Source organism: Lissotriton vulgaris, chromosome 7 (genome assembly GCF_964263255.1).
Source record: "Lissotriton vulgaris chromosome 7, aLisVul1.2, whole genome shotgun sequence".
Classification (NCBI taxonomy): Eukaryota; Metazoa; Chordata; class Amphibia; order Caudata; family Salamandridae; genus Lissotriton; species Lissotriton vulgaris.
In genome coordinates, this window is record NC_141695.1 from 853,412,586 (window position 1) to 853,437,709 (window position 25,124).

At 45.5% G+C, this 25,124-nt stretch overlaps 1 protein-coding gene across 1 annotated transcript in view; it reads left to right on the forward strand.

The window, feature by feature from the left end:
- ADAM19 (ADAM metallopeptidase domain 19) overlaps positions 1-25,124 on the forward strand; it is a 451,105-nt gene that overhangs the window by 344,673 nt on the left and 81,308 nt on the right. Inside the window, exons 14-17 of the mRNA XM_086931224.1 lie at positions 17,631-17,826; positions 20,128-20,236; positions 20,961-21,183; positions 21,804-21,881. Of these exons, the coding sequence (XP_086787350.1) occupies positions 17,631-17,826; positions 20,128-20,236; positions 20,961-21,183; positions 21,804-21,881 (606 nt within the window). The remainder of the gene's footprint in view (positions 1-17,630; positions 17,827-20,127; positions 20,237-20,960; positions 21,184-21,803; positions 21,882-25,124) is intronic.

Genomic DNA, 25,124 nt, shown 5'->3' on the forward strand with positions numbered 1-25,124 from the left:
CTTGCAGATGGTCTTTTTTTTATGAGTTTGCTCAGGCAGACCTCCGTGAGGTCCAGCGATGCTGAGACGGGGGAAGGAACGCCTGGGCCCGCCGGCTGGGGCCCCTTTGGGGCCCGGGTATGCACCCGCCTCTCAGCCCCTTCCCGATGCCGATGGTCCTTTTTCTCCGAGTTTGTTCAGGCACACCTCCTTGAGGTCTGGCAATTCTGAGACGGGGAAGGCAGCACCCGGGTCTGCCCGTTGGGGCCCCCAGGGGCCCGGGTACACACCTGCCTCTCAGCCCCTTCTCGATCAATCAATCAATCATTGACACTTATATAGCGCGCTACATACCCGTAGGGTCTCAAGGCGCTGGGGGGTGGGGGGGGGGGGGGTGCCGCTACTGCTCGAACAGCCAGGTCTTCAGCTTCTTCCTGAAGGAGAGGTGGTCTTGGGTCAGGCGCAGGTCGGTCGGAAGGGAGTTCCAGGTCTTGGCGGCCAGGTAGGAGAAGGACCTTCCTCCTGTAGTCGCTCTTCGGATGCGGGGGACGGCGGCGAGGGCGTGGTTGGCTGATCCGAGGTGGCGTTTGGGAGCGTAGAAGTTGATCCGGCTGTTGAGGTAGCTCGGGCCTTGGTCGTGTAGGGCTTTGTGTGCGTGGGTGAGGAGGCGGAAGGTGATTCTTTTGTTGACGGGGAGCCAGTGAAGGTCTCTCAGATGTCCGGTGATGTGGCTGGTTCGTGGGATGTCGAGGATGAGTCTGGCTGAGGCGTTCTGGATCCGCTGGAGTCTCTTCTGGAGCTTGGCGGTGGTACCGGCGTAGAGGGCGTTGCCGTAGTCCAGTCGGCTGGTGACGAGGGCCTGGGTGACGGTCTTCCTGGTCTCGGTGGGGATCCACCGGAAGATCTTCCGTAGCATGCGTAGGATGTTGAAGCATGCCGAGGAGACGTTGTTGACTTGCCTGGTCATGGAGAGGGAGGAGTCCAGGATGAAGCCCAGGTTGCGTGCATGGTCTGTCGGTTTGGGGGCGGTGCCCAGGGCGGGAGGCCACCAGGAGTCGTCCCAGGCGGAGGGTGAAGAGCCCAGGATGAGGACCTCCGTCTTGTCAGAGTTCAGTTTCAGGCGGCGGGTCGTCATCCACTCGGCTACCTCTTTCATCCCTTCGTGCAGGTTGGCTCTGGCGGAGGCGGGGTCGTTGGTCAGGGAGAGGATCAGCTGGGTGTCGTCGGCGTAGGAGATTATGCTGAGGTTGTGTTTGCGTACGATGGCCGCGAGGGGGCTCATGTAGATGTTGAAGAGGGTGGGGCTCAGAGATGATCCTTGAGGGACGCCGCAGATGACTTCGGAGGCCTCTGACTTGTACGGTGGTAGGCGGACTCTCTGTGTTCTTCCGTCGAGGAAGGAGATGATCCATTCCAGCGCCTTGTCCTGGATTCCGATGTTGCTGAGGCGCTGTACTAGGGTGCGGTGGCAGACCGTGTCGAATGCCGCGGAGAGGTCTAGGAGGATGAGGGCCGCTGTTTCTCCATTGTCCATCAGGGCTCGGATGTCATCGGTGGCGGCGATGAGGGCGGTCTCGGTGCTGTGATTGGCTCGGAAGCCGGACTGTGAGGGGTCGAGGGATCTGTTCGTCTCGAGGAAGGCGGCCATCTGCTTGTTGACGGTCTTCTCGATGACTTTGGCTGGAAACGGGAGGAGCGAGATGGGGCGGTAGTTCTTGAGTTCGGTGGGGTCCGCTGTTGGTTTCTTGAGTAGAGCGCGGAGTTCGGCGTGTTTCCAGCTCTCAGGGAAGGTGGCAGTGTCGAAGGATGTGTTGATGATGTCTCGCAGGTGGGGTGCGATGACAGCGTCGGCCTTGTTGAAGACGTGGTGAGGGCAGGGGTCGGTCGGTGATCCGGAGTGGATGGAGTTCATCGTGCGGATGGTGTCTTCGGTGCTGATCGGGGTCCAGGCGTGGAGGGTGGTGGTGGGGGGTGGTTGTTCGGTCATGGTGTGCGTTGGTGATGGTCCTTTTTCTCTGAGTTTGCTCAGAGCCCCCCGTCCTGGAAGCCAGCTGAGGGTCCAGGCGCTGGTGACGGGGGTCCACCGGGATGCGGAGTGGCTCTCCCCGGCCTGACTAGGGTTCGGAAGCTGGGGCTGGGCCCGGGGTTCGTGCTGCATCCCAGGGTCCTAGGCTGCGGGAGCCCCCCGTCCTGAAAGCCATTCGAGGGCCCAGGTGCTGGTGACGGGGGTCCACCGGGGCCCGGGGAGACTCTCCCCGGCCTGGCTAGGGTTTGGAAGCTGGAGCCGGGTGCTGGGCTCGTGCTGCATCCCATAGTCCCAGGCTGCTGGAGCCCCCCATCCTGGAAGCCAGCCAAGGGTCTGGGCACTGGTGACGGTGGTCCACCGGGGCCCGGGGAGGCTCTCCCTGGCCTGGCCAGGGTTTGGAAGCTGGGGCCAGGCCCGGGGCTCGTGCTGTGTCCCAGGGTCCCAGGCTGCGGGAGTCCCCCGTCCTGGAAGCCAGCCGAGAGTCCTGGCACTGGTGACGGGGGTCCACCGGGGCCCGGGGAGGCTCTGCCTGGCCTGGCCAGGGTTCGGAAGCTGGGACTGGGCCCGGGACTCATGCTGCGTCCCAGGGTCCCAGGCTGCGGGAGCCCCCTGTCCTGGAAGCCAGCAGAAGGTCCGGGCCCTGGTGACGGGGGTCTGCTGGGGCCCGGGGAGGCTCTCCCTGGTTTGGTTAGGATTCGGAAGCTGGGACCGGGCCGAGGGCTCGTGCTGCGTCCCAGGGTCCCAGGCTGCAGGAGCCCCCCGTCTTGGAAGCCATCTGAGGGTCCGGGCGCTGGTTGACAGGGGTCTGCCCGGGCCCAGGGAAGCTCTCCCCGGCCTGGCTAAGGTTTGGAAGCTGGGACTGGGCCCTGGGCTAGTGCTCCGTCCGGCGGGCCCCGGGGTGTGGGAGCCCCCATCCTGCAAGCCAGCCGAGGGTCCGGGTGCTGGGGACTGGGTTTCCTCTGGGGCCCGGGGAGGCTCTCCCCGGCCTGGCTGCTTTCAGAAGCAGGGACTGGGCCAGGGAGCAGGGGTGTCTGGCTTTATCCGCTGCGCTGGCAGAGCGGAGTTTTCTGCCCACCCCTAGTAGTAAATCCATCAGGGGCTGACCCTTTTCCCACTTTTAAATCATGTATTATAGAAGTAATATCATCCAATGTAATCTCCTTAGTAAGGGAATGTTTTTGGTCATGACCAGGTAGGTTTAACTTGTTTAAAAAAAGAGTTCCTTCTTCTGGATTGGTTTGTTCACAAAATAGAGGTGCTTGAAAATGTGAAGAAAATATTTGCTATCTTGAAGGAATTTAAATGGAGTTTACCTTTATTGTCTTTAATTGTTAGAGGTTGATCTTTCATTTGTTTATGCATGAGATAGCTCGCTATGATTTTAACAGCCTTATTTCTTTTGCAAAGGTTGATAGAGACCTGTTTGATAATCCACTGACCTGCTCTGTTGCTCAAGAACGTATCATATTCAGACTTTTTACTGTTTGGAAGGTCTATAAGTCTTTCACCATTTTAGGATCTATGATGTAATTGCAATTTCTTAATTTTTTCTGCTAGTAAATAAGAAATTTAATTTGCTATTTTATTAATTTAAAATCAAATATTTATCAAGGAACCTCTAATAGTGGCTTCAAAGGCATCCCAGTGTAATTGTGGTTGGTCTCTTATTTTGTACTAAGCAAACATAGAGCGCCCAAGGGTCAAGGACAAACCAAACTTTGTGCTGAAAATAAGACGGAAACCTAAAAAAGAGAGAGGGTTCTAGGGAAGGGAATGCTACCTCTAGACACCTGTAGGTATTAAAGGATACCCATCAGTAGCTGACCTGTACCGCCCTATTCATCATTTGGGCTTCCTCATGTTATCTATCTTGAGTGTTCACCCACAAGGACCAGATGTATATATCCTGTAAGTTGGTGTGAACACGATAGAAAGGGAACAGGGTATAAATGTTGTAGCTACTGAATTGCAGTGCAAAAAAGGAGTATGAAAAAAAGGTATGGAGAGAATGGGAGGAATTTTCTTTTTTAATAGTATCTCTCATTCGTCCAAACATTAGAAACAGTGCAAAATAGCAGAGCGAACAAATATCTGCTATATCTAATATGCGGTCAACATGTTTCAGCAGACTAATGGACACAAGGGTCCTCTACCTTCATCAGGACCTATAGAAAGGTGTTAAAGCAATTGCAAGGTTAAGTGAGCAAATCAAAAAAATTTATCAAAAACCATATCACCTGAATCTCTAGGTGTGGTTCCTTTTCACCTCCTGGCATAGAAATGTTTCTACTGTGCAAGAGGGATTTGCCTCACCTCACCTGGCTGCGGCTCAGGTAAATAGAGCACCGCTCTCTCCATCGGTACTCCCGGCATACATCCAAGCCGACTCTGTGAGGAAATATTTATCAAGGAACCTCTAATAGTGGCTTCGAAGGCATCCCAGTGTAATTGTAGTTGGTCTCTTATTTTGTACAACATAAAAGTGTGATCATAGAGTGGTCTGATAATAATATGGGTGCTGTTGTTAATGTGAGCATTGAAGAAACTAGGAAATTGGAAATTGTATTTGATAATGGGTTTGGTGTGGGTGGGGAAGAAAATGTAGCCTCGATTGTTTAGATGTTATATATGATATTTGTCACAGTTTCTGTTGTATGAGTTTGTGTGCCAGGGAGGGCCACACTTTCAAATTATATAAGGGATCTAATGTTAGGTCACATACTATGTTAAAGTCACCTCCAATAATCCCACTGACTTCCCACTAGCGTGGCAGACGGACCCTGAACGCTACTTAGGGGTCTGGTTTCATAGAGATCCTGAAGTGGTCATTCGTACAAACTACGGCATAGTGGTCTCGGCGCTGGAGGACAAGATAGAACGATGGATCCAGCTTCCCTTATCACTCGCCGACAGGCTGGCTATTGTTAAAATGCTAGTCCTGCCCAAACTGCTATATCTCTTTAACAACATTCCTATTGCACCACCAGCAGCAGTATTTCGCAGACTAAACACAATGACATTAAAACTCATCTGGGTAGGCAAATCGGCCCGGATCGACCTACAATCACTAACACTACCGTATTCGAAGGGTGGATTTAAAGCGCCTGACTTGTATCTGTATTATCTATGTACTCAAGCCCAATATGCGCATTATTGGTATCATAACGTCCCATATCTTCCACATGTGGCAATAAAAGAGGGTGACGCGTTACCAGTCCCACTGGATACAATTATAAGTCACAAAAGGGCTCCACTGCACAAACAAGATATAAACACAATCGATACTACGAATAAAGCGTGGAGGCAGATAGGCCAAAAAGCTAATAAACTGCCGCTTTACTCTCCAGAACTGCCACTTCATTTCCATCCAGGCATCTCCGTAACGCAGGAGAAGGTGGGAATGGAACTACTTCAACGTGTGGGCATTGCCAAATTGGGAGATTTATTTCAAGAAGGGGTGTTCAAGACACTAGAAGATTTCAATTATGTGCAAAATCAAACACCACTGTTTAAATTTACATATTTCAGACTGCAGAGGGCGATAAAGTCACTATATCCGACATACTCTGCTGAACCTCCGGTGCTACTCACCTTGCAATTGCTCCTCACATCGCCTGCATCCAAACACCTGGTTTCTAGATTATATACAACACTACAGGTTGAGATAGGGACAATGACAGATAAAGCATTGCAGAAGTGGAACAAATGTCTAGCTGACCCACTAACAGAGGAGGAATGGTCTACAGCCGGCACAATAACGGGTTTACTGACACCAAATGGTAACTTGAGACTGATTCACGTAAAATATTTACATCAAACCTATCATACTCCAGCCCGCTTGCACAAATTCGGGCTTCGTCAGGACTCTCGGTGCCAACGATGTGGGTCTGAGGGTGTAGATTTTATCCATCTTGCATGGTATTGTGAGGGGGTAGCAGACTTCTGGGCGAAGGTGGTGTGTATGTTGGGAAGCATGGTGGGTTCTCCCATAGATTGCACAATACAGGCATGTTTATTGGGAATATTGCCGGGAGTTCGTGCGTTGAAACGTAAGTTTTGTGTTATAGCTCTGCTCATGGCTAAGTGCAGGGTCTCGATTAGGTGGGGCAGTAAACAGAGTCCTATGGTAAAATGTTGGATTCACGACCTGATATATTGCAAAGATACCCTGCTGACATACGAAGAAGAACAGCCTATAAGATCACGCCCAAGAAACTATTGGAGTTTCTTAATCGAATACCTAAAAGACCCGGATGTACAACTGTAATGTATCCTGATTGTAGTAATGCATATCTTTTTTGGTTTACAAATGTATATAATATGTTGGACTAGGAGTGCTGTAATGCAGTGAGTTTATGAGATGTTGAGCTACTTAGGAGTGGCGCGATTCGTTATGCATCACTTTTTGAAATGCCAATAAAAACAATAATAAAAAAAAAATCACCTCCAATAATGACAGTTGCGTCTTTTCAAGAAAACCCTTTATAGTGCTTCAGAATTTCATATCACTAATATTTGGTGCAAATATGCTAAAAGTATAGAAAGCCTTCTCCTTTTTCTCTATTTTGCTAAATATCCATCTCCCTTCTGTATCAGTATAACTTTCAAAAAATGGAAACTTGGAATGTTTATCTAATCGTAATTACCCCATTTCTCTTTTTAATAGCTCACCTAGTTACCAAGTAAGATAATCTCCCCTTTAAACTTATGTAGGTAAACTAACATTTTGCACCTTTTAACTGGATGGTTACTACCTTTAACATTACCGACTTTAGTGTATCATTTGACTGAGTCGCCATATTCTGGGGAACAGCTGGCTGAGGGCATGGATAAACAATGCCATCGACCAGGTGTGCTGTAAGGAATATAATTAGATTAAAACGAAAAAAATTCTAAACACAAAATGATTTGTAACCAAAAGCCTTTAACGTCCAGCTGACCCTCATGCATTCCTCCCCCTCTGACCTTGGATTGTAGTTGTGTGTTAGCCGACAAAGAAGATTTATAGCAGCACCTTAATCAAAATCCATAAATGATCAAACTTGTGTTGTTCATATGTTGTACAAACAATGTGTGAAATATCTTTTTTTACAAACTTTAAGCAACAAAGATCCAAGGCAAAAACTGGATATGTTACTCTTAGTCTGTAGAAATCTATGGAATAGATAATTTCTTGGGTTAGCAGCCCTGATAGATATGCTTTATAACTTAACATTTGTCTTCAAGCTAAAAAAACACAATATTAGCTCTTTAGCCTTAGATCTTAACAAGACATATCTTGTGGTAAAGAGACAACTATATTGTTATAATATATGGTCAGACCAGCCACATAAACAAGTAATTTGTCAACAAGAAGCAGTAAAACACCACAGTAATCACTTTAAACATGGCAGATTATACGCAGTATACAAAAGAAGTAAATCAAAACCATTCACCAGGGACCAAATTATACATTGTATCCCGGGAGTGCAATGGGCATGTGCACCAGCTTTATGCGCCTCCGGGGCACATTGGTTTTACAGAAGGGGCTAGTGCGTCCCCTTCTGTAATACCGATAGTGCAGGTGCACATGTAGCATTAGGTCTAGTATGAGAGGGTGCTGACTCATTTGCATGGGGGGGTTTGGCCCATGCAAATGAGGGAATCACGTTGCCTCTGTACTTTACCTGTAGTACCGACTTGAGCAAAACCAAAGGGGATGATGGATGCAGTGTTGAAAATTGCAAACACTCCCCCCTAGTCAACTGATCTGGGTTTAATCCATCATCATTCTTTAGCTCACTCCACCACCCCAGTTCAGACATGGCCATATGCAAATCAGTCTGACCCTGTGCCTCATGGGAACAGTCCAGCCCGAACTGCTAAACCATGTCTTACCTGGACCAAAAACAAGCATCTTGGGACCGGTTTCGGGTTCATAACCCTCATCAGCCAGGCTATCTTGAATCCAGTGGCAAAGTGAGCAAGGGACCCACTTCTGGGCATATCCTGCCAACTTAGGGCGAACAAAGCATAACCAAAGGAGATGATGGATGGAGTGTTGAGCATGAATATGTTTTTTTATCATAACAGAGTGGCATTAAGCCACTCTATGTTTAGGGTTACCAGGGAAAGGAATTTCTCGGATGGATTTTTCACCATGAATACATTTCCACACGTTTGACAAATCTCCCCCAAATTTTGCAGACCTATTCTTCCTTCCACATTCGCAGATGATGCAATGTTTTGGTGTAATGCGTCAAGGGGGTGCAAAGATAAAAGAGGGGCCGCAAAATGCATGTTGCTACCAAACATCCCATTGACTTTAGTATTGGATGTAGTGCGAAAATGGCTAAACAGATTTGCATGAAATGTGGCAGGATTTGACACTATTCTGTGAAGCTGATCCTCTTCGTAATACAGATAAGTAAGGTATTTTTTCAGACATAAGGTTTTTAGGCCGAGCCTGGGCAGCACATGCGCTGCTCTGCGGCATCCTGTGCTGGAGTATGGAATTGATGCCCTACCCACTGCCCGCCCATATTTGTCATTGGCTTGTGTCATTCCCCTTCGTTAATGCTGGCCTCTAATTCGTTAATATGCCTGATAGTCCCTCCGTAGTACCGACTTGTCTTCATTTGTAACCTCCCATGATGACTGGCCCTTTTACTTTGGTTGTTTCATGTTACGTCTTTTTTAGTCTGTAAGCACTATTTTCTTTAAAGAGTTTCTCCTTCTGCAGGCACACATGCTTCCCTGCAACATTCAGCGTGCCATGCATGCTTTCACTTTCTGAGCAGTTCAGGACAATGGCATCCGCTTCTTTGAAATGTAATAGGTCTCGCATTCACAAGAGTTTGAGCTATTGCTTTTGTAAATGACAATGCCTTTTAATTATATGGTAATTAGCAAAAACAGATAAATAAAAGGCATTGTCATTTACAATGCCAGTAGCTTAAATTCTAGCAAATGCAAGACCTTTTGCTTGGGAAATGCTTGTTTAATTCACTGATATCTGTTGTTGTGGTATTCTCTTTAAATTGTGTGGTATTTCTCAGTATTTTGCTGAAGTGCCATGGCAATGACTGCCTCTTCAAAATCTCCTGACTTCAGCGGCATGTGATGGTATCACATCCGGAAAGCGACACTGTGGCTGGACTGGCATTGTGAGGAGAATAGACTCCCACATTGAGGGGACTCTCATTTATAGGGGACGACCCATCAACAGATTTATCTCGTGGAGAGTATACACAGTGGAGAGCATTCGCGTCAGGCACATCCTCCCGGGTATCGAGTTGAAATTATCAAGACCGGTAGAATTGAAAACTATGCACTCGACTGCCCTAGACCTGATGAGGCCACCAAGTAGTGTGGCTGAAACGCGTCAACAGACATTTTGAGACGCCATACAAAATCAAAATAATATGGAATAAATCGGGAGTACAAAAAAATTAAGGGGTTTGAACTTAGAAAACCTTAAGGTAGCTCCAAGATGGTGATCTAACGTGGAAGGGAACGCACAATGTTAAATACTTGTGAGGAGCATCCCGGTTGATAATAAGGGCCAAGAGAGCAAGAAAAAAGAAATATATATGTTTTTGTTTTGTATGTTTAAATGTAAATATGTGTATATATATGATTTTCTTCATAGAAGGTATGGAATAAATACAGTACAAAGAGACTTGAATCAGGAACATTTGTACACATATTGTTTGTTCATTGACTATAGATAATTGAAAATTTATGGAAGTTATTTAGAGATTTATATCTATAGGAAGAGTTAGTTGAGGTATCACTTCTTCTTACTGTTTAGCACAATTATCTATCCCAAGGCATTGTTACTTTGTAAATTCTACAAAGGTTAAAGGCAGCCATTTTGTTTATAGGTACAATTTGGCTGTGTTCTGCATTATGCCTTCAGATCTAGGTAAGTATTAGGTTTGGTGTTTTTCCCCTACCTACTACCACTGTGCGAAACACTACTCTATGCTATTCCACTGCATGCCAATCCTCTGTAACACACTTCACTGTATGCCACTGTACTGTACACCACTATACTATTCGCCAATGCACTCTACACTATTACACTGTAAGTTACTCCACCGTAAGGCACTCCACTCTATGCTATTTCTCTCTATGTCACTCCACTGCACGCCACTCTAATATACAGTATTCAACTGTACACCACTGCACTCTATGCCACTCTACTTTACCCCACTCTACTCCACTCCTCTCTAACCCACTCAGGCAGTCTGTGCCACTGCCTATGCTGCCAGACCCCTCCATGCTTCTCCACTCTATGCTATTCCACTCTACCACACTCAACTGCATACCACTCCACTACACGCTATTCCACTCCATGGCAATATACTCTACAGCACTCCACTGTATGGCACACCAGTATACTGTATTCCACTCTATGCCACTCCACTCTAGAGTATTGTACTGTATGCTACTACACTGTACCTCAGTCTACTGTACGCCACTGCACTCTACGCTCCTCCATTCTAACCTACTCCACTCCACGCTACTCCACTGTATGCTATTACACTCTACCACACTACACTCAATACCACTCCACTATTCGTCCCTTCACTGTACATTATTCTACTGTACTCCACTTAACTCTATGCCACTCCGCACTATAACACTCCATTCTATGCTATTTCACTCTATACCACTCCACTGTACCACCCTGAACTTCACAACACTCCACACCACTCACCTCTGCACCACTCTAGTCTCCTACAGTACACTTTACAACATTTGCCTCCACTATACTGCACCACACTCTACTTAATTACAGTCCATATGCTGACAGTATACTGTACGATGTCAAATAATTTTCAGGAATTTAATTAAAGAAAAATGGTTAATCCTTGGTTATCATTAGGAAAACTTTATTTATTCCTCCTATACAAACCAAACTTAAAATGCACAAACCTTAGAAATTATTCAGTTGTAGTTATACCTTTAATTTATAATTTATACAGCACTTTTAAATATATATATCTGTATTTCTTCTTTAGCTGCAAACAAAAGTTGAAGTACACAAATAATTATATGTCTAAACTTATACCTTTAATTTACCATTTATGCAAAATCATCAAATTATTATAAATTATGCGCTTCCATAGACAGTGCACTCAGCTCGGCAGCCACACTACTTTAGGTATAACTTGCGCCTTCTCCAAGCTCTGCTTTTATCCTTTTATATTCATTAGTTATATACTAGATATATATTAGTCATATATTAGTTATCTATACTAATATAATAAAGAGAGAGCCCAAACCTTTGAGGCGGGTAATCTCAGGAACCACAGCACCAATCACAACACCCAATACAGCGTTGGAAAGGGCAGTTGCAGCAGAAGGACATAGGCTATGCAGACGCCCACCAAATACATTTAAAAGGTAAAAGAACCGTGCCAGCAAAGTAGTACCTTGTGGGCGTGTCTGCGTTGTGCTGTGGGCGTGTGCTCTGGGCATGACAAACGCTGGGGGTGTGTGGTACGTTCCGCCCTTCATGCCATGTCTCATATCGTGGGCGTGTGCTGTGGGCGTGTGCGGGGATCGGGATTACGGAAAAAAAGCGAGCGTTGTGCCCAATATTTCATTGTTTTTTCTTCCCAGGTTCTGTACATTCCAGCTCCGGGTGTCCACCCTGCTCCCTTTAAATACCCCTGCACCCCATAATCATAATCCACCCTTACTCCTTAAAATACCCCAACACCCTTAAACACTAATCCATCTTAACCCTATAAATATACCCTGTACCCCAAAACCCAAACCTATCCCTAAACCCTAAAAATACCCCTGTACCCCAAAACCCAAACCTATCCATGAACCCTAAAAATACCCCTGTACCCCAAACCCAAACCTACCCCTGAACCCTAAAATACCCCTGTACCCCAAAACCCAGACCTAGCCCTGAACCCTTAAAATACCCCTGTACCCCAAAACCCAAACCTACCCCTGAACCCTAAAAATACCCCTGTACCCCAAAACCCAAACCTAGCCCTGAACCATAAAAATAACCCTGTACCCCAAAACCCAAACCTAGCCCTGAACCATAAAAATACCCCTGTACCCCATAACCCCAAACTGTATCTGAACCCTTAAAATAACCAAACACCCCAAAACATATACCTCAGTACCCCAAAACATATACCCCTATACCCATAATTACTTTATCCAAACATTAAAAAAAAACATGCTTTTACCATTCATGCATTTACAACAAATTTCGTTGTAAACGTATGCGTGGTAAAAGCATATAAAATGTAATGCCATGCGTTATAATGGCATTGCGGAGTCATGGTACTTTCGTAATGAAAGTATGCGGAGTGATGGTATGCGGAAAGAAAGTTGCGGAATAATGGGTGTTACCCTCCCCTGGTAAGTACATTGGTGGCACGGCGGCCCACATCTTCAGCAACATACTTATATTTTTTCACCACCGATTTGAAAAATGCACAGGACTCTCTCATTGATGGCCAGCACCGACATTCACTTTTAGACACACCTCCCGCCACAAGTTCTAGAATTGCGAACTTTAGAGCTGGGGAGCTACGTTCGAATCTCGGCATCAGCTCAACATCCTGTGATTCCAGACAAATCGCTTTGTCTCCCGGACCTACCACAAATGAATGTGTTCTTCTGTAATGTAAATTGTGCTCATGCCATGTTGTCGAGTTCGCGCTATTTAATATTGCAAGGAAAAATAAAGTAGGGAAACTCGACTTCACACACTACTGAACGCGCACTCTTAAGCGCATCAGCAGTGCACTGTAAATCGGAGCGTTTCCCAGGCCTGTCACAGATAAGAATTGCCATCAAAACAAAATCCTACAAAACAATATACTACTGGCCGGCAGCAATTCATATCCAGACAACGTCGGGACGGGTTGCTAGTACCTTATAAGATAATATTATTTATAATAATAATGACACCGTAAATAATATCTTTTTTGAGAACATTGTGCACTAGCGAATAAACACGTCAACTTGCATTCTGATTGCCAGTCTCTCGTTGGAGTGTGTGAGAGAGAGGATTGTGCAGCGAGGAGGGCAGTCCTCGCTACCACCAAGCACCGCTCTCAGTCTGCTGCTTGCCGGAATCCACCATCCAGCCAGCATCACCACCCTATAGACCAAAAGATTTCAGACCATAGAAAACACAGCAGACAGATTCTCACTGAGGCTCCCACCCCGCACACACATCACCCCAAAACCTCAGAGACATCAACTGGCTCCCCGTTCACAAATGCATACTCCCCAAGCTCCTCACACACACACACACACACACACACATACCCAGCACTGCACAATTTAGGCCCCTCATACTTCAATATCGCCATCAATTTCCCCAACCGATCAGTAACCTCTGCTTGGCTTGCCTCTTACTTGCACAAATCCCCCACATATGCAAAGACAGAGTCTGCAGTTGGCCTTTCTCGTATCTCACGACAAAAGCCTATGACGACCTTCCCCTACACATCAAAGGTGCTACCTCAGTCCTTGATTTCCTCAAGAAACTGACGACTTGGCTGTTTACCTAGACCTCAGACACAACCAGTGTAACCCCATTATCAGTGCCAGAATACCCTACCGGGTGAGTTGGATACTACAACTACACATATCATATCATACCATATAATACCATGCATGTGAATTCAATCAGCCCTCTTCATCCATTGATCTGTTCAGCCCATTTCATTGACTATTTTATATGCTTCATTGTTTTCGTGCATTTTACAAATAACAAAGTTGGAAGTGTTGAGCTAAGAGTTGGTGATTAATAATTAGCAGATCTATCCATGTTGGGGGTTATACCCGGGGCAGGACTTGGAACATCGTCCCTGCCTACGGCAGTACTGGCTGACTTTCCACCTGTCTCCAGTGATATGTCCCGGGCCCTGCTGGCCAGTCTCAAATCTGGTTCCCCGCTTGACCCCTGCCCTGCCAAATTTTTGGCCGGGATGGCGGCAGTGGTGAATCCCCTGGTCAACCCTATCCTCAATGCCTCCTTGCGAGAGGGGAGTGTCCCTCGCTCCTGGAAAAGGGCGATGGTGATCCCCCTCCTGAAAAAGCCTGGTCTTGATGCAGAGGTTTTGGCCAATTATAGGCCAATTTCACTGCTCCCGGCCCTGGCTAAGATTACCGAGAAACATGTTCATGGTGTCTTGTCGAGCTTTTTAGAATCTAACAACTTGCTCCATCCGTCCTAATCCGGGTTCCGTCCGAACTTTAGTACGGAAACGGCGTTGGTGGAGGTCTCTGAGATCATCAGGGAGACCTTGGATGTGGGTGGCAAGGCCATGCTAGTCATGTTGGACCTGTCGGCGGCCTTCGACACCGTCCCTCATGAGGCGCTTCTCGCTAGGCTTCATGACATCGGCCTAAGGGGGACGGTGTTCAGATGGTTTTCATCTTTTCAGGAGGGCCGCCGCCAGACGGTCTGGGTTTCCCAGAGCTCCGCCGAGATGCCGCCATTGGGAGTTGGGGTTCCACAGGGATCTGTGTTGAGCCCGACATTGTTCAACATCTTTATGTCCCCCTTGGCGGCAGCGGTGGAGGCTTACGGAGCCCAGATCGTGTCCTATGCCGACGACACGCAACTCCTTTTCACATGTGCTAAAGACCAGCCATTTGATGGGGAGAGAATTCGGGACTGTCTGGATATGGTCTTTGGCTGGTTCCAGCGGAACAGTCTAAAGGCCAACTCCAGTAAGTCGGAGGTGTTATTCTTCGGCTGTGTCACCGATCCCGAGTGGCGGCAGTGGTGGCCGGCCGCCATGTGTCCTCCGGCACAATCTTCCTTGGTGGCCAAAAATCTTGGCGTTAAGCTTGATAACAAGCTTTCTCTCAGATCTCATGTTCTTGGCCTGGTTGGCACCTGTTTCGGCATTCTGAAAATGCTCCGCAAGTTTCTTCCACTTCTTTCTGCGGAGCATAGACGGATTACGGTGCAGGCGCTTATCGGATCCAGGCTAGACTATGCCAATGCTCTTTTCCTGGGTCTTCCAGAGTACTTGGTCCAGCGTCTGCAGGTGACACAGAACTCGGCAGCGCGCGCAATCTTTGGTCTGCATAGACGCGCACGGGCATCTGGCCTTCTGCGGACGCTGCATTGGCTCCCGATCCGTAAGCGGATTATGTTCAAATCCTTGACGCTGGTGCATAAAGCTCTGTTTGGCTCAGGCGCAGGATATCTACAGAAGAGACTGGCTTTCTATCGCCCTGCCCGCTCTTTGCGTTCGGAATCCCTTTTCACGGCTGTGGTTCCTCGCGTGAGGAAGGCCCGGATTGGGGGGCGCTCCTTTAGCCTCAAGGCCCCCCAGCTGTGGAACTCGCTTCCACTGGAACTTCGCAGCACTCCCACCCTGCTTCAATTCAGAAGGAATTTGAAGACTTGGCTTTTTAACCTTTCTGTTTAGGTGGATTTTCTTCTTTGTTCTCTCCTGGGCTTTTGTTTTTCTTGTTATGTTGTTATACACTGTAGCTTTATGTGGAAAGCGCCGGGACACTCTTTTAGAGTAGCTGAGCGCTATATAAACACATTTTAACATAACATAACATAACATACCTCTTCCACCGAATCTTCCATTTTGTTTTGAGGCACCCCTTACTGAGAAACTTTTTTCACCACGTTTCTGTTGTATTTTTTTGGGGAAAAAATCCCACCAGTCACCCCAGTTTTTTTTACTGTTACGCGGACGTGAACATCTATCCATGCCCCTGAACCCTTCTTCATTATTAAGACCTCTTTTTGATCTAAACTATTTTGCTGTGTCCCTTTTAGCCACCAAGACCGGCATACCTATCAGCATCCTTTCGCTCTGTATCCCTCCTGCCTTGCCTAAAACATCCAGCAGCATTAATTTAGGTTATACTGGTCGAGTCAACAGTTGTGTGAGGGTATCACACTGAGCACAAATGGCAGTGGTTATAAAATGAACAATCAGCACCTCCGTAACGTTTGCAAAGTATTAAAGAATTTTGTATATATGGGTGCAAAATACAAAACACGGTGCCACTTATTCAGTGTTGCCCCGTATGAGGAAATCTAAGATTCCCCTCTATACATCAATTCAAATTATGCAATATAGAGCACAGCAAAATTGTTTTAGAGACTGACTCTGTTGTCAGTCAATTTTAATTTCAAACAAGCAAATGGGAAAAGCAACTATGTGCACAGACTAATATGGTCCAAATACAAGACAATACAAATGGAATAGTGTTCATATATGAAATGTCAATCAAGCTCATAGTATCGTTGAAATGTTGTAGTCACGTTGATGCAGACAGCCTGGTCTTTGTGTTTGTCATGTCTTGCCAGTATTTTTTCATAATGGGCAATTCCAAGTCCATAATGTTGAGGCGCATGTGGTGTAATAGATTTAGTGTAACTACGTGACTTGAAGCAACCTCAATCTGGTTGATTTCACCAGTTTGTGGAACCATTAATGCCTCTCCAGTCTGCTTCACAGGTTGCCCTAGGTTTTCTTTCCATTTGGCCCCTAGATACCATAGGGTATTAAAAGAGTTGCATATTAGTGTTTTAGGGATTGTTTCTCTTCACTGATAGTGATCTCATTTTGCTTAGGCACACCTTCACTTCAGTCTAAAATGTAGGTCACCTCTGTGAAGGGCTGGTGAGCCAACATCTGCTTTCATTCCATTTGTTGTATTTACTTTTGTGATTGGGTGTCTTTTTGTTGTAATGCCTATTGAATATTTGAAAACATATAAAAAAAAAACTTCACAGGTTTGTTCTGTGTATTAGTGAAACTTATGCTGAGTCCTCCTATGTTATGCCCTTCCTTGTATGCACTGGTTCTGTCTATGGTCAACCTGATCTATGTTTGATGGAATATTGGACGGCTGCTATCTATGTGACAGAGGTGGGCCAGAGCTGAACGAAGGGTCTGGCTGGGCTCTAAGAGCCCGTGCATGAGCCTAGCCATGAAAATGTTTGCTCAATTCATGCAACAAATATCATGTCAAAATAAGATGAAGTCAAAGAGGTATGTTTCTTTAACAAGCCATGTAGAAGTGTTTCTACATACTACAGCAGATGAAATCACGCCTTTGAAAGGTATCCATTAAAAGTGATAGTTTAAACTTAGCTTGAACTTGAAAACATTCATGTCCACTTGCTCTGCTGACAATTCTATTCGTGAACTAATGCCAGTCATTTATTATATGGCCTAGATTCTTATTATACACAGAACAATCTATTGAATCAAACACAAGTGAGATATTTGCCTAGGATCACACAGTTTGGTCACATGCAGAAGCCGAGCTTGATCCCAGGTTTTCTGACTTCACATTGTGCAGTTCAGCCACTAGATGATTCTTTCTTTATTTCTCCTGTTTTACATAAGAGCTTACAGCTTTATCTTAAAATCATGGAATTTGAGGTTAGAGCATTGGTGATAGGCAGCCGCCACATGGAATGTTAGCTCGTTTTGGGCTCGAAGGTCCAAGAGAATGTCAAACTGGGCCAGAGACAGTCTTCTGGCTTGAGCCTCCAGTGGCTTGTCCACACTAATTTGTGGTTCTAGTTCTGTGTATCTTAATAAGCTTACAGCACACACCCCAAAATTATTGACTTTATCAGTGTTTCTATTTTTTTTTCTAGCTTCGGCCCCCTGGAACGCTCTGCAGGAAGGAGTCCAGACCCTGTGACCTCCCTGAGTACTGTACGGGAAAGTCTGCCTTCTGTCCCCCCAACTCCTACCAGCTAGATGGCACTGCCTGCCAGGAAGGCCGAGCCTACTGCTACAGTGGCATGTGTTTGACACATCAACACCAGTGCACACAACTGTGGGGACAAGGTAAAAAATGTAAATATAATCCTAAAACTTCAGGTCAACAGAAGGCATTGATCCAGATGCTAGGGCTCCCTCAAAGCATTTAGTAATGGGTTTTGGTAAGGCCGGACCGGATCCCCTGGTCACCATGAACGCCTCTACTATGAGTCTGACAAACTCATGCCCTTTTGATGGCTTCACTACGTGGCCTAGGCTAGGACAGGCTGGACAAGAATGATGGACTCCCACAGAACACACCTCAAGGGGTCAAGGACCCTTCATCTCAGCCTCTAATGAGATGTTGAGGACAGGCAGGAACAGAATACTGGTCTTATGATAGTCCTATCACGTCAGTGCCCCTGGATTGATGTAGGGTCTTAAGTCCTCCATGGCACCAGTGATGGGCCTACATAGGCTGTGATGTTCTGTGATACTGCTTCTTACAACCAGTCTACTCAGCACATGCCCCACTCCTTTTTTTCCCCCACTTTACTTAACATTTTCGAATCCCCGGCACAGATAGCTTTAGAACTCACTGTTATTATCCTGCAATCAGCACTTTAAAGATCTGATGAGCCCTCATCTCGGCCATCAACCACAGAAGTAGACATTCCATTAACAGCGTATAAACATTCCCCATGAAGTGGCCCGATCACAGTTTCTTCCCTGCAAGGTGTTCCCTCTCAATCTCTACCCAAATCATTTGCACCTGTTGCCTGATTCCCCCCAAACATATCAAGGCAGGTGGGCAGGGGATCCCTCGGCTGTGTACGATGTACGTATGAAATGGGGTCCAAGTCTTTTCGTATTTGGGTATGGTGTTCCATACCAGTTTGACTTTCCATTGCATGAATGTTCCAGACTTTAGTCACACATGCTAGCGTTAGTGTAGTCAGCAGTAGCCAATGCTGTGCCGCTACCAGGCGAGCCACCCACAGTAGTGGTGTGAGTAGTCTGGTCACAGAGGGGGGAGTGGGGATAATCCTTTGTCATCCATCGAGCCCATCAGGGCCAGCACTGGCTGTATGGTGAGGGATACAGTAGTAATATTTCAACCTCCAGACCTGCTGTGTGTACGTGCACTCCCACCACATATGTGAGTATGTCCCCCTCGCTCCACAACCCGTCCAGGACATATTGGGGGCATTCACCATGGCTTTTTATTAGACTGGTGTTATTTACTAGTGGAACATTATTTTCAAGGCATTTGTTGTATGTTTTGGGCAGAGTGAAGAGCGTGCAGCCTGTCGCCACGTTAAAATCCAATTTCCCCCAGTCAGTTCTGGACCTTACCAAACCCTAGTATGAGCTTATTTTTGCACTAAGCACATAATCCTGTTCTAACTCTTAATTTGAGGCACACTAAGTATGCTGGGACACCAAGGGGTTCATTTACAAGGGAATAATGCCAACAGAACTTCATTTTTAGTGACTCTCAGGTGAGGCTATGCCCTTCTCCATATTTACAAAGCGACGCTAAGCCACTTTGAGTGGCTTAATGCAGCCTTGTAAGTACGGCCCCTTTACAGGCATCACTTTGCATGAAATGGGCATGAAAGGGGTATGCAATGGGTGTTGCTATGGGTGTTCCACCGCAACACCCACATGCTTTTTGACGCTGCCCCAGATTTAAAGGGATGTGTAAATCTGAGGCATTGCCAAAAATGAACGCTATTCAGTAAATAACAGGCGTTAGAATGGGGCAACGAAGAGAATTACTTTTATTTCTCCTCGTTTTGCTTTTTCTATGTGCAGTACACATTAAAACAGCAAATCACCATGAATGAGGCGTCCCTTCCTACACATACACAATCATTAAATAATGACGATTTGCTTCTTTTGTGTGTGCTGAAGAATGCAGCACACATAGAAGTAACAAATCGCCATAATTGATGTTTATGTGCAGGAAGGCACATTACAGGCACCCTTGCAGTATGGTGCAAGGCTGCCTGCACTGGCGCTAGGCAGCAGGTTTTAGCACCAGTGCTAGGGAAAACACAGGGATGCGACGTATTGCTGTAAATAAAGCCCATCCCTGCGTTTTGGAAATGTTGGAGCGTGACGCTGCCAAATTTGGCGCAGCTCTGTGCCATGGCAGAAGACACATAATGAGACAACGCACAGTGAATATAGTGACAGGGAAAGGTCTATGAAATCATACAACTGTTGGCGTCGATTCATATAGAAAGAGGCACCCGGCACAGAGGTTGAGGCAGTAGGTTGCAGTGAGACTGGACACAAAAAGTAGTTCAAGGCGCATGTAGGACTGAAGGGAGGTATAATGAATAAGTAAGCCACATCTAAACTACTGTTACTGTCACCTAGGAGCAAGACCCGCCCCTGACGTCTGCTTCCAGAAGGTCAACGCCGCGGGAGATACCTACGGGAACTGTGGCAAAGACATCAACGGGCGATACAGGACGTGTGCTTCAGCGTGAGTGATTTTTCATACTGATCCAAAACTATTCAGGATTCCCTAGAGTGGAAGTGAATCTCTGAAATGTCAGCTATTACTTCACAGCTCTTTAGATCAGGAGTAATAATATTGGCAGTACTTTCGAAGTATAACTTCCATATCTATCTATCCATCTGTCTATCTATCTGACTGTCTACTATCTATCTATCTATCTATCTATCTATCTATCTATCTATCTATCTATCTAGCTATCAATCTTTGGTAGAGCATCACCTTATCCTAGGTTTAAGGATTCTGTATATTTGACCATATGTCTGTCCTCCTTGTCAGTTCCTCCTCTGTCCTGCTCTGTCTCATCATGTCTCTATGGTTTCTTCATTTCTCGCACTTTGCCTGTTCCCTCTCATGTCCTATCACTCTGGTATTCTTTTCTCCACCAGCTGCTGCTTCGGCTACAATATTCTCCTCTCCTCCAATCATTGTTCTCTGCCTTGCTGTTCTCCTTTCTGTACTCCCACTCCTTCTTTGGTACTCTTCTCTGTGGAACCTCCACTGTCTCTGGTATTTTCAGGTTCTCTCATTTCCTTCTCTGTTCTTTTCTCTTCTCTTTCTTTTGAGGTGGTTGTTCTCTTCTCTGTTTGTCTCTTTCATGACTGTTCTGAGCTCTGTCCTCCTTCTCTGGTGGGTTCCTCTCCTTTCTCACATTTCTCTTTTTCATGACATGTTTCCTGCTCGCCTCCAGTGATGCTAGGTGTGGAAAGATCCAGTGCCAGAGTTCTGCCTCAAAGCCCCTGGATGCCAATGCTGTTGCCATCGACACAACTGTCACGCAGGAGGGAAAGCGCACCCGGTGTCGTGGGACGCACGTGTACCGCACAGTGGATGAGGACGTGGACACCCTGGACCAAAGTGATATCCTGGACCCTGGCCTGGTGATGACCGGAACAAAGTGTGGGGACAATCACGTGGGTATATGTGTGGACATTAATCAGTAACATTCAGACGCAGGCCCCCTTCTTGGTGTTCTACGTTTGTTGTGTGTCGTGCTAAATAAGATTAATACTTTATTTAGGGTATTTATAAAGTATATACCTGACAACCGGGAACAATAACATGCTTTAGATGCTACTGGGAGTTTGAGCCAGATGTGTGGCTAGCATGAGCAGCAAGGTCGTAAGTTTCAGGGTTGCTAGAATCCAATAAAATGGTGGGGATGGAGTGTGGACTGGCAGCAGAGGGAAGGTGAGATCCGGAAGCATTGCAGACAGGCTGAGATGCAGACCCAATGAGATAGTAGTTTTTGGGAGACAAGAGAGGTCTGCGTCTGTGCAGGATGTTCCCTTAGAGCCAGACTGTCTTCGATTTCTCCTTCACATGCTCTGTGAAGAGCTGGTTTGAATCTGTGTTTCGTTCAATGGTGATTTATGGAGAGTTGGCGTGCAGGGTGCCAGACCAGGCATTTCATGTTCTGGGGTTTGTACTGTACCGGGTGTAGCAGAGGACTGACCAGGACACTTTTGCTGTGCATCAGTGCTGCTCTGGTAGGTCATTCCAACCTCCTCTCGCTTGTGCTCTTGCTCCATAGGTATGCTTCGAGGGCCAGTGTCGAAGTGTCGCCTTCTTCCAGACGGAGGAGTGTGCTGCCAAGTGCCATGGACGAGGGGTGAGTGCCACTGAGTACTCTCATTTGCTAGGCAAAGTTACAACTGATGATGCACTATTGTGTAATGTTGTTATCCTACTCAACCTCCTTTTACACATTATTGACATATTTCTCAATATTGCGATCCTTATACAAATACTATTTGAAATGTAAAATCGATGCCTATATTTTATGTACCACAGTGACGGTTAGCGATGAAGCATTTATGTGAAATAAGTGTTTGCAGCTTGTCAACCCTTGAGGGTAGTACAAAAAACGTAACAATGTGTTGGTAGAAATGTCTAAAGAAAATGATTGTGCGTAAACTCAAATCTGGATACCGTGCTCAAAAATTGATTTTTACAACCACCTCTCCTGTTTTCTGGTGAAGATCGTGACACGCACATCTACATCTTTGTACTAAATGTGGGAGGGACTGGGGTGCGGGCTCAAAAAAAGGGGCAAACATCTAAATGGGAGTGGTTAATAGAGGAGTAAGGGTGGTTTTAAGGAGTAATAATGAGTGGTTTAGGGGGAGGCAGGTATCTACCCATAACAGAGTAAGACCATTGCTATCCACAAACTGCAGTTCCAAAGTTATTAAAGCTAAAAAGGACCCAAGACAGTAGTAAATGTACTCCATCTTATACCTGGAGTCTGTCCAACACCACACATAGACACCCACTGGTACTGCAACACCTTTCCAAAGAAAATAATCGAGGCCTGGACTTAAAATATGTTGTTGAGATGTTGGTATGTTATGCTGTTTCCATTTGGTGGGCACGCCAATCACTCAGGAGCCATCCTGGTGCCTGTGAAGGTGGGGAACAAGCCTGTCTTGGGGCCTATGAACAGAGCCAAGTTTTTAGTTTTTCCAGAATTTAAGGATGGAGCTGGCAGCTGTGATGTGATAGGGTAGTGTGTTCCAGGTATTGGTGGGGATTTAGGAGAATGCTTGACTTTTGGCTCTGGCCCGGGAGATCGTGGGACGTAGGCAAGGAGCAGGCTGACTGAACAGAGTTGTCTTGCTGGGGTATGGAACCAGATTTTGTTGCTGAGATATGCTGGGCCTATGTTGTGAAGTGTTTTGTAGGCGAGTGAAGAGTTTGAAAAGGGCAGAGTGGAAGTCTTTGAGGTGTTTGGATATATATGTGCGGTGAGGGAGAGTGGGAGTGTGAGTGGGGGTGTGAAGCTGCATTCTGTATAAGTTGGATTCTTTTGGTGAGTTGTGCAGTGATGTCAATTTAAAGGGCCTTCCCTTAGTTAAGCCTGCTGATGACGTTGGGATTTTGCGATGAATCTGTAGGTATTCAGAGAAGAATGTTTGGAGTAGTTTGAGGGTGTGAAAGCAGGTGGAAGTGACTGTGTTGATTTTATTAGCCATGGAGAGACTGTTGTCAATCACAATGCCCAGATTACTGGTCACGTTGGATGGGTGAGGAGTCTGACCTAGATTATTGGACCACCAAATCGGAGACCAGAGAGAGGTATTTTTGTCGAAGAGGAACACCTCAGTTTTGTCACTGTAGATGTGAGACAGTATACCTTTTCATCCAGTCTCTTCTGGTCTCTTCTCATAGAGAGAGGAGAGAGGATACGCTGAATGTTGTCAGCATAGGAGATGGATGGAAGGGCTGAGCAGATGAAGTTGAGTCATTTGGTAAAAACGTATTGTGCACATTGATCCAATGGGGCTCCTCGTGCACATGATGTTAGCAGTTTCCATTGCGGTGATGGAACCACATAGTAAATAATGTTAAAATAAATTAGTTTATTTCAACTTTCTTAAAATACAATTGTATTTAATTTAATGCAAAAAATGTGAATACAATTTCAATATTGTTTTATAATAAAATATTTTAATACCCATTTTTAATTTTAAATATAACTTTATTTTTTAAATAATTAAATGAATGAACATCAATGCTGTCAATAACGTTTTGCACTTTAATACATAATAAATAAAAATAAATATTACACTTAAGATCAGATTTGTTTTAAATAAGTCTTTGAATGGAGAGCTCTAATGGTAAAGTATAGAGAACAGTTTGAAAGTTTACTAAAATTGTAGAAAATAGTAAAAGTATTTTTATAGTGAATATTAATTTAACCAAGTTAATCTATTCATTTTATAGGTAAAACAAGATAATGAAAATACTACAGCACTATTAACTTAATTAAACATTGAAGTTAATTATATTAAATTAAATTAAATTAATATAACTTTTTTTAAATGTATTTTAAAATCAATCCCACCTACAGTAACACGTTTCTATTTCTTTATTATGTATTTAAATGTGCACAAAGTTATAGAACTAATTTAAATTAATATTATTTTTTAAATTAAAGTAACATTTATTTCTAAATTATAAAAGATTACTAAAATATTTGCTCATAGAATAACAATATATATATATATTGTCACACAATGCCCGAAAGCTTATTTCGAGGGAACACGCAGCTTGCCTGCCATCCAGCTTTGTCTTTGTGTGGCTTGCTCCTTTGGTCCTGTAATCAATTTGGATCCCCGACGCGTTTCAAGGCATACAGCCTTTACTCATTGGCTTTGTTTAATAAGAGGCAAGACGTGCTTTTACAATTGTACTTCCGGCATTTTATTGGTTTCTCATTTGCCCGCAAGCATTATGGGATTCATAGTTCATTGGAAAAGCATCAGTTCTCCCTGAGTGGGTGTCTTGCGATTCTTGTATAAAACATGTTTACAATCCTTTAAGTAAAGTCCAGGACTTAGGGAACAAATATTTTGCCTTGGCGTGCTGCGCTGCTAAAGACGCTCAAAGTAGTTTCAAACAGCAGCCTCTCTGTATACTTCACTATTGAGATGGTGCTCCACTTCGCGGTAATGGTGCCTCGCAGATAAATTGTTACACAATGCCCGAAAGCTTATTTCGAGGGCACACACAGCTTGCCTGCCATCCAGCCTTGTCTTTGTGCGGCTTGCTCCTTTGGTCCTGTAATCAATTTGGATCCCCGGCGCGTTTCAAGGCATACAGCCTCTTACTCATGGGCTTCGTTTAATAAGAGGCAAGACATGCTTTAACAATTGTACTTCCGGCATTTTATTGGTTTCTCATTTGCCCCCAAGCATTATGGGATTCGTAGTTCATTGGAAAAGCATCAGTTCTCCCTGAGTGGGTGTCTCGCGATTCTTGTATAAAACATGTTTACAATCCTTTAAGTAAGTTCCAGGACTTAGGGAACAAATATTTTGCCTTGGCGAGCTGCGCTGCTAAAGACGCTCTA